Source organism: Cyprinodon variegatus, unplaced genomic scaffold (assembly GCF_000732505.1).
Source record: "Cyprinodon variegatus isolate N-32 unplaced genomic scaffold, C_variegatus-1.0 Scaffold70, whole genome shotgun sequence".
NCBI classification, from domain to species: Eukaryota; Metazoa; Chordata; class Actinopteri; order Cyprinodontiformes; family Cyprinodontidae; genus Cyprinodon; species Cyprinodon variegatus.
The window spans coordinates 1,478,349-1,490,940 of NW_015150523.1; the positions used below are offsets into that span (position 1 = coordinate 1,478,349).

Below are 12,592 nucleotides of genomic sequence, written 5' to 3' on the forward strand. Positions count from 1 at the left end.
TATGCAGGAATATAGTCTCTCATGGAAATTTAGTCAGATCAACTTCATTCTTTATAACGAATGGGGAAAACGGGGCTTCTTTACTTATGTCGTAAAGCAGTCTGCACATTCGTAGTTGTTTAGTGTCATAGAGTTAATGCCACCATCCTGAAATTTGCTTTGTGCTGGTGAAAGCGATACAGACCCCCTCAGGCCACGACAAAGGCGCCATTCGACTAATTGTAAGTAAATGTATAATAACAAATGTTATAAAGTTATTACATTTGAAAATATATAAAATCTTTAAGAATAACTGAAGAAAACAAAAGAAATGATATTTGAAAAAAAATGTCTGAGAAAACAGCAGTTATTTACAAAACATTTTTCATCAAGAAACCTGGCTTACAGAAAACTGCATTTCTTGAAAAACGGGGGAAAAAAATTATGAAGTAGTTTTCTCAATTTGTGCTGGGCTATAAAACTAGCCCGTGATTTATGGGACACTTCAGACACCACATGTTGTTCTGATGATCAGCTTTTTCTGCAGGATTTCCACAGTCAAGTGTGCAGCTTGAGGAAGATGTCCTCTCTGGAAGAGAAGAGCAGGCGCTTCATAAACCACGCAGCATCATTACCGATGACAAGATTAGGCAAAAGGTAAACACCTGAGCCACAAATTAAATTTTGTAATTTTTTTTTTGCATGGAAATAAATGCCCATGGGTAGAAACAGAAATGATCCAATCTGATCTACTTTCATAATCTGCCTAAGTATCTTTTCAGTTTATTTGTATTCTTGTGTTAATCAGTGATTATAAAGCTTGTGTAGGAGCTGAGGTGATGAACATGTCATTGGCACGATCATCAACTGAGATCTAACTCCTTTGAACCTAGAGATGCTGTTTAGATGATAGAAGGCCGACTTTGTTACTGTATTTACCAGCCTCTGAAGGTTTAGTACTGAGTCCATCACTACACTCCGATTTAGAGCCTGATTGGTGGTTTCTAGCTCTATAACCTGAAGCTCTGTAATATTTGAACTCCTCTTCTTTGGTCCATAAATTATAACTTAAGTTTTGTTTTGATTCCGCTGAAGAAAAATTTGGCACATCCCTGAGTTCTTATCTTCTCTTTTTCCCTGCATTTACCTAGTGCATGGATGGTTCATTGGCACCCGCATATTTTTGTAACTTATGTTGTTGTTTATTGTTGGGAATAATTGTTATTTAGTTTACTAAAAGAGAAACATCAGATTCCCACCTTGTTGAGATCACAGGTCTTTTTAACTGCAGCAAGAGGTTCAACACATAGAGCACCTCCCGAGATGGAGACCAGGTTGAACTACCTACAAAATAATGTATCCCATATAATCACCCTCTGCTCCCCCTCAAGTGTCCTGGCCATATTTTTAAAGCTCTGAACGCATCGAACACGATATTGCTTCCAATCCGAAAGAAAATTGTGTCGTGAGAGATTATTGTGCTTTGAGAGCACAATAATGAAGGATCAATGCACCCAGCAGAAATACATTTGTCAGCAACTCAGTTGCAATTTCATGGGTCTGACATGAAGAGGGACAAAAGTAAAACACTTCCAGCAAACAAACCCCTTCTTTTGTTATGGATATGTGTTTGTCCCCCCACCCCCACAGATTCCCTCAGTTGATTAGCATCTAGAACTGGGATGTCCAAAGTCCTGCAGGTTCTAGCGGTTTCCCTGCATCAGCATAGCTGATTCTTATGATTGTAGTTTAGCAAAAGACTGTTAACCAGCTATCAATGGAAATCAGCTGTACTGAAGCTGGGAAACCTCTAAAACATGCAGTACAGCAGCCCTCAAAGGCCGACTCTTGACATGCCTGATCTACAGGATGCCTTGTCTTCTCTTTTATCTAACATCCTAACTTTAAATATCAATGTCCTTAGTGAATCAGCATATAGGGGATTCCTGGTCTTGGAATGATTTCAAAAAGTAGAAGATCTTAAACATTTTCAAACATTTATTAAAATCTGAATTAGGGAAAGAATGTAGATATTGTGTAGGAGTGGCCCTAAGATGGACCCTTGGGGGACACCACATGCAGTTTTAGGGGACTCAGTAGATAAAGATCCCTACTGTCCTTCATGTAGAATTTTAACCAGCCCAGTGCTGTACCAGAAAGACTGACCCAGTTTTTCAGACCCTCTAATAATATGGAGAGCGCAACAATGTAGAATGCTGCTCTATAGGGCTGGTTATACTCCAACAGCAGTGTGTCGCAGTGAGCTTGCTGCAGATATTTTGGATTTATGCCCAATATAACACGAGGGACAATCACGAACTAGCTCTGGGTGTAGATACGGCCGAGGCGATGAGGAAGTGGGGTAAAATTTGTGCGACAACAGAAGGACATGAGGGTGAAAAAGAGCGGGGGATCCAGTTGGAAAAAGGGTCGCAGCGTTCTTGCGCACCTCGCTCTTCTAGCGGGTAGTTGTTTTCCACAATGGCGTCATATAAAGAAAACAAGCCGGTAAGGTACCAAACAGGAAATACGTATAGTGTAGAGCGGATGTAGAATTGACCAATCAGAAGCTTCCTGTCTGCGGTCACCTACAATTTTGGAGAGGAGCAGCAGAGTGTCAGCCTGAGGCGCAGAGGCACATTAAAAAAAATCAATCTTATGTAGTTATGCAACAGCAGCATGTCCAAGTTTCTCTTTCTCAACAGTGGTTTGGTAAATGCTGTGTGAGGGTCTGTTTGTGTTTGAGTCTTTATCTTAGGTATGATTGTTTATTCCTCTTTTATCTTTATCTTTGTTGCAGGGGCCCAAGCTTTTCTTAGAAGTTATCAGTTCTTATAAAGTGAATACTGGGGCCAGAGCATAGACACATTCAAGAGCTATAAAGGAGAACAGACTTGGATGCCTGGAGACCCTGCAGGTTTTGGAAGATGATGTGAGATTAGATGCATGTTCAATCTTAAGAACATATTTGTCAGTAAGGGAAGAAAAACAACAAAACTCCAAAGACCTCTTCTTCTCATCTGTAAAACATGCTGCTGTTCAAGATGATGTGGATGAAACCTGAAAAAGTTCAATGCTTAGGCTTATTAAGGATTTATTTAAAAGATCTCCATGTATAGATAAGGTTTAATTGTATGGAAAATGTCATGAATATGTAATGTTTTTTTCCTTAATTCAATGTATTTGATTGTGATTATTTGTTTTAGCTTCCTTAACACAAGAACTTTGATTTGCAGAATGAATACCTAGAAAAAGAACTGAACAGCAAGAAGAGAGAGCTGGAGCTTCACAAGACCGAGTTTCAAGCTCAATGTAGGTTTGAGATGCTCTCAGTGCTTTGAACTGAATTCTCTCAGTGTTTTTTGTTGTTGTTGTTGTTTTTACAATATTTATGGGATATTTGGTTTAATTGGAAACTTTTATTCACTAGTTAAAAAGTAATTAACTTCTTGCTCTGTGTTGATCTACAGTGGAAGACCTTTCAAAAGCAAAGAGGGATTTAGAGGTCATGCTCAAAGATGTTCTTCAAGCTATGAGGGTTAATCAAGAGGCTGGAGCAAATGCTGTCGCAATCAGCAGTCTGAAGAACCTGCCTAGTGTGAGTATGTCCAGCACATAAGAAGGGCTAAAAACTATCTTTTAAAACCATGATATAAAGATAGTGGGTCTTGAAAGAGAGTTCACATTCCTTCAACAGTTTGTATTTGGCCCATGCAGCAAAGTGCTGTGAAGACCTACTGTAATACCAATGTTTATTATTTTCTCTGAAAAATGTCATGTAAATCCTTTTATTGTCCCACAGTAGGTAAATTATTTCTCTTCATTTTGACCCATCCCTTTGGGGAGCAGTGGGCTGCCACTGGGCAGAAACCCAAAGTGGAGGCTGTGGGGATCGAACCTGGTACTTGCAACCTTCTCAGAGCACAACCGCTCTGCTCTAACCCACTAGGCCAACACTTCCCACAAGAGAAGAATTTTCGCATTTTAAGGGTGTCAGAAAAGTTGCATAAAAATGGCTCTACAGTGCCTCCTTGACATTTTTAAAATGCCCTCCCCTAGGGCTGGGTAAAAAAAATCGATTCAATTGATTTTGAATCCATTCCTTTACATTTTTGCAAAATCGATGTCTAGGGAATGAGATTGATTGGTTTTATAGTGACGCGTGTGACTTTCACATTCAAATGAGCAGGAAAGATGCACTCAAGATGACTTCAAGCCAGACGGCTGCACCTATAGCCAATAGGTTGACTGAAGACATTAACAAATGGGGGCTGACCAGCAAACACCCAGTAGTTGTAACAGACAACGCTGCACATATGGTTTGTGCAGTGAAGATAATGCAGCTCATGCATGTCTGCTGTGTCCCCGCTGTGTCACGCCTGCCCGCTTGAGTGAGGCTTCACTTTTTCACTTTTCACAAACAAGTTTGCTCTTTTAAGACAGTTTTGTTCATAACTCAAGTTTAAACTGTCCGATTTACAAGTTTGCACTTTGTATTTAATATGACAGGAAAAAATTACATACATGAGTGTTTTATTTAAACACAGTTGAACCACTTTCATTATTGTAAAAACAGATCTAATCGAAAATAATCGATTTAGAACTGTATGAATCAAAATCGAATCGATTTAGGACTTTGGCTAAAATAACCCAGCCTACCCTCCCCATTGCTTTTATTTTATCATAGAGAAATTCTATTTGGTAGATTTGTAGGGCTTCCCTTGACCCACATTAAAATAATTTAACGACATACTTTTTAACAAATGGGAAGCCCGGGACTGGCGATTTTTGCTCAAATGTAGTAACTTCTGACGTCTTCCGGCAGTAGTGTTCTTTTGACAAACATGGATATATCACAGCACAGTCAAATAAAATTACTCTTAATTAAAAAAAACTATCATTTATTGAACATTATGTAATAATTTCATATTTAAAGTATTTTCAGAAGTTTGAATTCTGAATATGACTGTACTTTTTCTTTAATACATGGTGTAAGTAAAGGGGATTCTGTTTTCACATGGGGTTCAGTTGATTTAGATTAGTCTGATGTTATAAATCCTTAGATGTTTTAAAAGCTTTTGAAACTTTAAAAAAGGGGAAAGACATACAGTAGGTAGAATGTATAACAGGAACAAAGATTTTTTTCCAGCCAGCATACTTCAGAAGGCAATTTAACTGTAAATACAAATAAAGCCGAACTCTGAACATATTCAAATATTTAATAAGAGTCTGGTCGCTGCCTCTTTGTTGGTTCTGTTACTTGGTAACATTTAACGCAGCAGATGACGACTGTAATGTGGAAGTATTACAAGTATTAGATGGAGGCCACATTGACTGCAGATGTTAGTAATCTGTCACAGAAAACAAAACATGTCCTTACTTTAAAGTTTAAAGATTAACATTACTTCTTCTAGATATAAATATATGATGATGATAGAGGTATTATTCTGAGGAATATTTAGCATTTAAAATGGATAAAAATTACTTTTGGCTGTTTATTTCTTCATCTTTTTAGTGTGAAATGATTCATCTCACACAGCTGCAAAGCACAAATTAATGAGTGCTTTGGATTTATTTTGTATTTTCTCAAATCCAACAGCGCCAGAATTTTACATCCAGGCTCATATGTTCACCTTGTGTTTTGATATGTATTGTTAATGGTTTTAAAACATCTTTTAAACTAGAGAGAGCCAAAGCCTGTCAGTTTCTTGGAGCCAGACGTTTGCCTTTGCCAGGATTAATTTGTTTGCCACCAAAGTTGTTGCAGAGAAAGGGTTGGAAATCTGGCTCATGATAGAGAGCCGGCTGTTTGGGCTCAACCCACCAAAGGAGCTGCTTCCACTCCCAGCTGACTCTTAAATGAGTTTACCTCACATATTATTGTAAAATTATTCACAGAATTAACTCAAAATAAACATTCTTTTTTTTTTATTGTCATATAAATATGTGTTTATTTATTCTCTAGGTTTTGAGCCTTCATTAATATCAGCTTGAATAGCTCATATTTTTCTTTTCATGCAGATGGGTGGGTGGTTTTTTGAGCCAGCTTGATAACAACTCATTGCTCACAGAGATACAGAACACTGGAAGACTTGCTTATTACCAGGGGTGAAAGTGGTTTTAAGTCCTTTACTGAGACTATTTATAAAAAAATAAAATTATTGCCCCATTATTGTTTTCTTAAATCCTGCATATGTTTTAAATGATTACGTTTTTATTGTATACTGTACACTAATAAGCGGATTAAAAAAGCATTTATTATTCTAGGAACAAATAAATTATCATTCAAATATCTTCATTGGAAAGATCCCCAGCAAATGTGAAGTCTTGTATATCTGTGTTATTTCATTTGAAAATTGGACTCCGAATGATAGAAAATTGTCAACAGGAAATGGTGAAAACCTGAAATACCTACAGTGGACAATTAGTTCAAAATTGTACAGGAGATTTATATTTTTCGTTATATTCTCATTTACAGGTCAAAAGGAAACCTTTTTCAAGATCTAAAAAAAATTATGTTAAATCAGTACTTTCTGCCACACTATCCCTTTGACATACCTTGTATTCCGTTACTGTTTTTGGACAAATGTGAAGTTCTTTCGGTGTTGTTTTCGCAAAGAAAGAAGAATATAGACCTTCCCCTCACCAATCACCTGTTACATCTGTTTATTTTTATTCTAAAAGGCAAAACAGTAATGTGGTGGTCAACTGAACTTGGGTGATCTTGTAAACCTTGCTTTTCTAATTAAATTTAAAAAAGCCTTTATTGGCATTATGGAAATGAAATTACCAGGGGTTGTTATTTCTATAGCTAACACTAGGCTGATGAATTTCACCGATGATGACATCCACTTACATCTGTTAAGCACCTCTTGGGTTGATGTAACAAATTACACAGATATACTCCAACATTGCCTTATAATGCCATGACTTGACTGTATAAAACTTTTATTTTAAAAACAAGTAAATTGTAAAGATATAAAAAAAATTGAGAAAACATTTTGAAATTACAAAGTAAAATTTACATCCTAATCGGATGGATAAAATTAGAGGAACTATGACAGAGAGCTATTCTATAATGCTTTATAATTAACTATCTACTTTAGATATAATTTAGGGATTCTTTTGGTAGAAATTAATGAAAGTTTTGCATCAGTTCAGGGGAGCTGGAAGAAATAAAACCCGGAAAGCATTTTTTACACTTGGCAGATGTTTTCCAACCAAATGAAGGCTGTGAGCGCAGAGCCAGCCGAAAGCACAGATGTTGTTTAGAGAGCAATGAGCCGCTGAGCTAGCAGACTCACAGCTAAGTGCTTAAAAAGAAAGATACCTGCCCGCATAGCTGTGTGACATTTAAATGCTGCAAACTAGTGTAATCAAACTGCTTTGATTGGTGGCACAAAACCGAAAGAATTTTGTATGGCTTCTAAATCATTTACTGGTACTCAGTACAGGTTTCCTTATGTGTTTTTTTTTTTTTTTCGCTCACGAGAAACAATTGAGCTGTTGGTTTTGTTTGTTCATCTTTCGTCACAGGGTTTAGATGTGGGCAGCCTTGGTGGGCTGCCTGATGCTGACCTCAAGTCCCAGATCCATCAACTGGTGGGGCGGAACGAAGAGCTGAGGCAGGAGCTAAAATCCGCTCGTGAAGAAGCGAGCAGCAGCTTCACTCAGCTTGTTAGAGCAAAGGAAAAGGTATGACAAAATTGAATGATACCAGAGCTCACAAAAGTGTTTTCCCCATTTTTATAACCAAGAAAGCAAAGCATGAGATGAGTGTTCAAACTGGTCTCATATTTGAAAATATAGTTTAAAATATTATAGAAATAGAAGAAAGGTCTCATACAAACAACTTTCTGGAATAATTAATTTCAGTTTATATCCATTGCACCAGATTACAGCACCTATCTTCCCAAGGTACTTTAGAGACAATTCAGTCATAGAGATAGATTGGTGAAAGGTTTTCTATCCAGGAAGAACCAGCTTATTGCATCGAGCCATTTTGCAGAATCTATTCCTCCTGGATTAGCATGTAGTGACGTTTGCTGTCATCGGGCTGCAGGAACTCCTCAATAAATACTGAAACAAGCAGTTTTATTTAGAACACACGTGTGCAAACTACTCTTGACAGGCATTTTGAATGTTTTATGCATGCAGATGTTATACCATGAGGCCCCCAATATATCACTACCATGACTCCATGCTCCTCTGCTCTCTTGCTTTTTATGCTCCTCTATATTCTCCCCTGTTTCTGTGCGCTGAAGTCAACTTTTGTGACTTTCAAAATAAAAGTTGATGCCTAGTTGAGAGTTTGACTGCTAAGATTTGTTTGTCACCTTCACCTCTCAGATAAGTCAGCTCCAAAATGAGCTGGAGCTGCTCAGGACGTCAGACGGTGGTGGAGTCCTCCCTCGACCTCTGACCCTCCCTGAGGGCCTGGGGCCCAGCAGCGCAGAGATCATTAGCTCCTTGAATGAGTATGCTATTCGACTGCTTCAGGTCAGACTTGCTTTCTACTTAAGGTTAAAATTTAACTGGTTTTAAATTAAATTAGAGCACAATTTTAAGAATCCTGCAACATATCTCTGCTCTTGTTAGGAGCTGAAAAACAGGGAGGAAAAAAGCAAGAAACTTGCAGAAACTCTGAAAGAATACAAAGAGAAGTTTGCCGTCATAAGCCATCAACAGGGACTCCTCTATAAGGAATATATAAGGTGGGTTAGCTAAAACGAGATTCAGAATCCAAACCATTTTAGTGAAATGGTAAAAAATGTCATTCTTTTTTGTTTTTTAGTGAGAAGGCAGAGTGGCAGAAAGAGAAACAGACATTCACAGACATGAAGAATAAGCTGGAGGAGCAAAAGCAAGTGGATGATGTGAAAATTCAACAGTTTAACGTAAGTCAGACAAATAAAAATTAAATTTTTCAAAAGATGCAGTATTGATCAATGAGCTTATTTAAATTTTTTGGGAATAAAGTCATTTACATATGTAAGAAATACTCATACTACCAGTTTAATCTAAACACATGCACCAAAACCTCTCTCCGTGTGCATTTAAAAAAAATGTATTAATGCAGATTTAATACCAGTGTATTTTATCCATTAGGATCTGTTAGAAACACTTCACAAAGATCCAGAAGAAATCAAGAGACAGCTGAGCGAGGCGTCCCGTAAGCTGACTGTCCTGAAAGTTAATGAGAAGAAACTGACCCGGCGATACTCTACTCTGTTGGAGCAGGAACAGCTGCTTCGCAAGGAGAACAGCAAGATGAGGGATGAGAGCGGCCAGATGCAGGCCGCTGTCATCCAAAGGATGGGTTATCTGCAGAGATACAAGGTAGCCCTATTATTATTTTCATTTTTTTCAGGTTTGCATGTTTCTTTTTTTATTTATATATTTAAATTTATTTGGAAAAAAACCGTGAACAAAAACGGGATACACATGTTGGGTTGTATTTTTGAACTCCCTGCTGCATGGTCCTGCCCCCTTCTTAATGTCGCTGTCACTGTTCTAATGAAAACAACTGTTGATACTATCAGCCCTTACAAACGAGATTGGAGAAAAAACAAACTAGCAAAAGAACCTGAGCATGTTTCAAGCTTTTTTTTTTTCCATTTTCTCCTGCTTAGTCCTTGTCAGGGTCGCGGTGGGGCCGGTGCCTATTTCCGGCATTCAACAGGTGAGAGGCGGGGTACACCCTGGACAGGTCATCAGTCTATTGCACGGCAACACATAGACACACAAAGACACACAATCATGCACACTCACACCGAAGAAAGACAATTAGACAATGTTTTTGGACTGTGGGAGGAAGCCGGAATGCCCAGAGAGAACAAACGCATGCACAGGGAGAACATGCAAACTTCATGCCGAAAGACCCCGGGCAAAGAATCGAACCTAGAACCTTCTTGCTGCAAGGCAACAGCGCTACCCACTGCCCCACCCTACAGCCCTCTCATTTATGCCTTTATGTATGTGTCATCTCAGTCTTAGACTAACCAGATTTCAAATGAGACCTAGTTTCTGAGATGAAAAATGTCATAACTATGCTTTCCATAGGGCAGTGCCCAGTTGTTTTGTCTTTTCACCAACAGACCAATTTCTCTGTGAGCAACTACATTGCAAAGCTCACAATGTGAATGAAACGAACACTTGGTGAAAAATGGTATCCTATCTAATCATTTACTATTTCAGCACAGAAAATAACAGTCAACAGTTTGACTTAATGATGTAATTTCCTTAAAACATGTCAAAATGAGGCTCAGTATTGTGTGTGGCCTCCACATGCCTCCTAGGCATGCTACTTATGAGGTGGCAGAAGGTCTCCTGATGGTTCTTGTCGCAGACCTGATCTAAAGCATCCACCCACTGCTTGACAGTCTGCGTTGGTGGACGGATCAAGACATGATGTCCCACATGTTCTCGGTCACATTGAGGTCTGGGGAACACAGGGCCCCTCCATAGCTTTAATGCCTTCACCTTGCAGGAACTACTGACACACTCCAGCAACATGAGGTCTGGCATTGTCCACCATTAGGAGAAAACCAGGGCCAACCACACCAGCATGTGGTCTCATAAGGGTTCTGAGGATCTAATCTCGGTACCTGATGGCAGACATGCTACCTCTGGTGAACACATGGAGGTCTGTGTGGCCCTCCAAATACATGCCATCCACACCATTACTGATCCACTGCCAAACGGGTCATGCTGAAGGATGTTGTAGGCAGCAGATCGCTCCACTGTGTCTCCAGACTCTGTCACACCTGTCACATGTTCTCAGTGTGAACCTGCTTTCATCTGTGAAGAGTAGGGCTGGGTGTTTTCGTCAAAGTCCTGAATCGATTCGATTTTGATTTATACAGTTCTAAACGATTAATTTCGATCCGTTTTTACAATAATGAAAGTGGCTCAAATGTGTTGGAAAATACTGATGTATTTTATTTTTTCCTGTCATATTAAATACAAAGTCCAAACTTGATAATCGGACAGTTTAAACTTGAGATGTGAACAAAACTGTCTCAAAAGTGCAAACTTGTTTGTGAAAAGTGAAAAAGTGAAGCCTCACTCGAGCAAGCAGACGTGACACAGCGGGGACACAGCAGACATGCATGAGCTGCATTATCTCCACTGCATAAACCATATTTGCAGCGTTGTCTTTAACTACTACAGGGTGTTTGCTGGTCAGCCTCCATTTGTTAATGTCTTCAATCAACCTATTGGCTATATTTGCAGCTGTCTGGCTTGAAGTATTTTAAGCGATCTTTCCTGCTCATTTGAATGTGAACATCATGCGCGTCACTATAAAACGAATCGATCTCATTCCCTAAACATCGATTTTGCAAAAATGTAAAGGAATCAATTCAAAATTGATTAAATATATTTTTTTACCCAGCGCTAGTGAAGAGCACAGGGCAAGTGGCGAATTTTCCAATCCTGGTGTTCTCCTGTAAAGGACAAGCATCCGGCATGGTGCTGGGCTGTGAGCACAACCCCATCTGTAAATCTCAAGCCCTAATACAATCCTAATGGAGTCAGTTTTTAACAGTTTGTGGAGACAAATGCACATTTGTGGCCTGCCAGAGCTCATTTTGCAGGCCTCTGGCAGGGCTCCTCCTGTTTCTCTTTGCACAAAGGCGGAGGTAGCAGTTCTACAGCTGGTTTGTTGCTCTACAGTCTCCTCCACGTCTGCTGGTGTACTGGCCTGTCTCCTGGTAGCTCTTCCAGCCTCTGGACACTACGCTGACAGATACAGCAAACCTTCTGGCCACAACCGGCATTGATGTGCCATCCTACAGGAGTTGCACTGCCTGAGCCACTTGTGTGATGTAGAGTCCGACTCAAGCTACCACAAATGTCGAAGCACCACCAACATTCAAAAGTAACAAAAAAAGATCAGCCAGAAAGCATAAACACTAAGAAGTGGTCTCGGGTCCCCACCTGCAAATACTCCTTTACTGAGTGTGTCTTCCTTATTGCCAATAATTCCCACCTGTTTTCTATTCCATTTGCACAACAGCATGTGACATTGATTGTGAAATCAAGTGGGCAGTTTGATTTCATGGAACTTTGATTTAATCAAAGTTATATTCTGTTGCTGACATTTTCCCTTTTTATTTTTTTAGCAGTATATATTTTTTGACAAGTCCATATATCATTTTAAAGTAAATAAGTTGTCATCTAACCGAGGGTCTACTGGATTGAACACTTGACAATGTCTTCTCACAGCCCCATCTTGTTTTAATCGGTTTCATAAAACTAAAGTATCAAGCACGTAAATCTGTGTACGATGTCATCGCTTAAACGAAAACTATTCCTTTCGGCAGCTTTTATTGGTCACACGATGCTGTTTAGAACATTTTGAGGCTCACATAAAAAAAAAACCAGAGTGTTATTCTGTTATTGCAGTCAGCCTTTTCTGTTTCTTCCGCACCATCATGAAAGAAACCATCTGTGCCAAAGTTTTTACTCTTCATCTTATCAAGACCAGTGTTTTTCTGTTTTAGTTTGCAGGAAGGATTTGCGTGCATCCTCCTCCCTGAAAACACCATAAATCTAACTTTTAATCCAAAAGAGAAGACATGTTTTCCTCGAAGTCAGAATTTGAAGTTAC

At 39.0% G+C, this 12,592-nt stretch overlaps 1 protein-coding gene across 2 annotated transcripts in view; it reads left to right on the forward strand.

The window, feature by feature from the left end:
- The window catches only part of cep290 (centrosomal protein 290kDa), an 81,462-nt gene that overhangs the window by 19,639 nt on the left and 49,231 nt on the right, over positions 1 to 12,592 (forward strand). For both annotated transcript variants that reach the window (XM_015372234.1, XM_015372233.1), the window contains exons 16-23: positions 527 to 636; positions 3,216 to 3,291; positions 3,450 to 3,577; positions 7,516 to 7,674; positions 8,329 to 8,478; positions 8,578 to 8,693; positions 8,774 to 8,876; positions 9,088 to 9,318. In XM_015372234.1, coding sequence (XP_015227720.1) covers positions 527 to 636; positions 3,216 to 3,291; positions 3,450 to 3,577; positions 7,516 to 7,674; positions 8,329 to 8,478; positions 8,578 to 8,693; positions 8,774 to 8,876; positions 9,088 to 9,318 — 1,073 coding nt within the window. The remainder of the gene's footprint in view (positions 1 to 526; positions 637 to 3,215; positions 3,292 to 3,449; positions 3,578 to 7,515; positions 7,675 to 8,328; positions 8,479 to 8,577; positions 8,694 to 8,773; positions 8,877 to 9,087; positions 9,319 to 12,592) is intronic.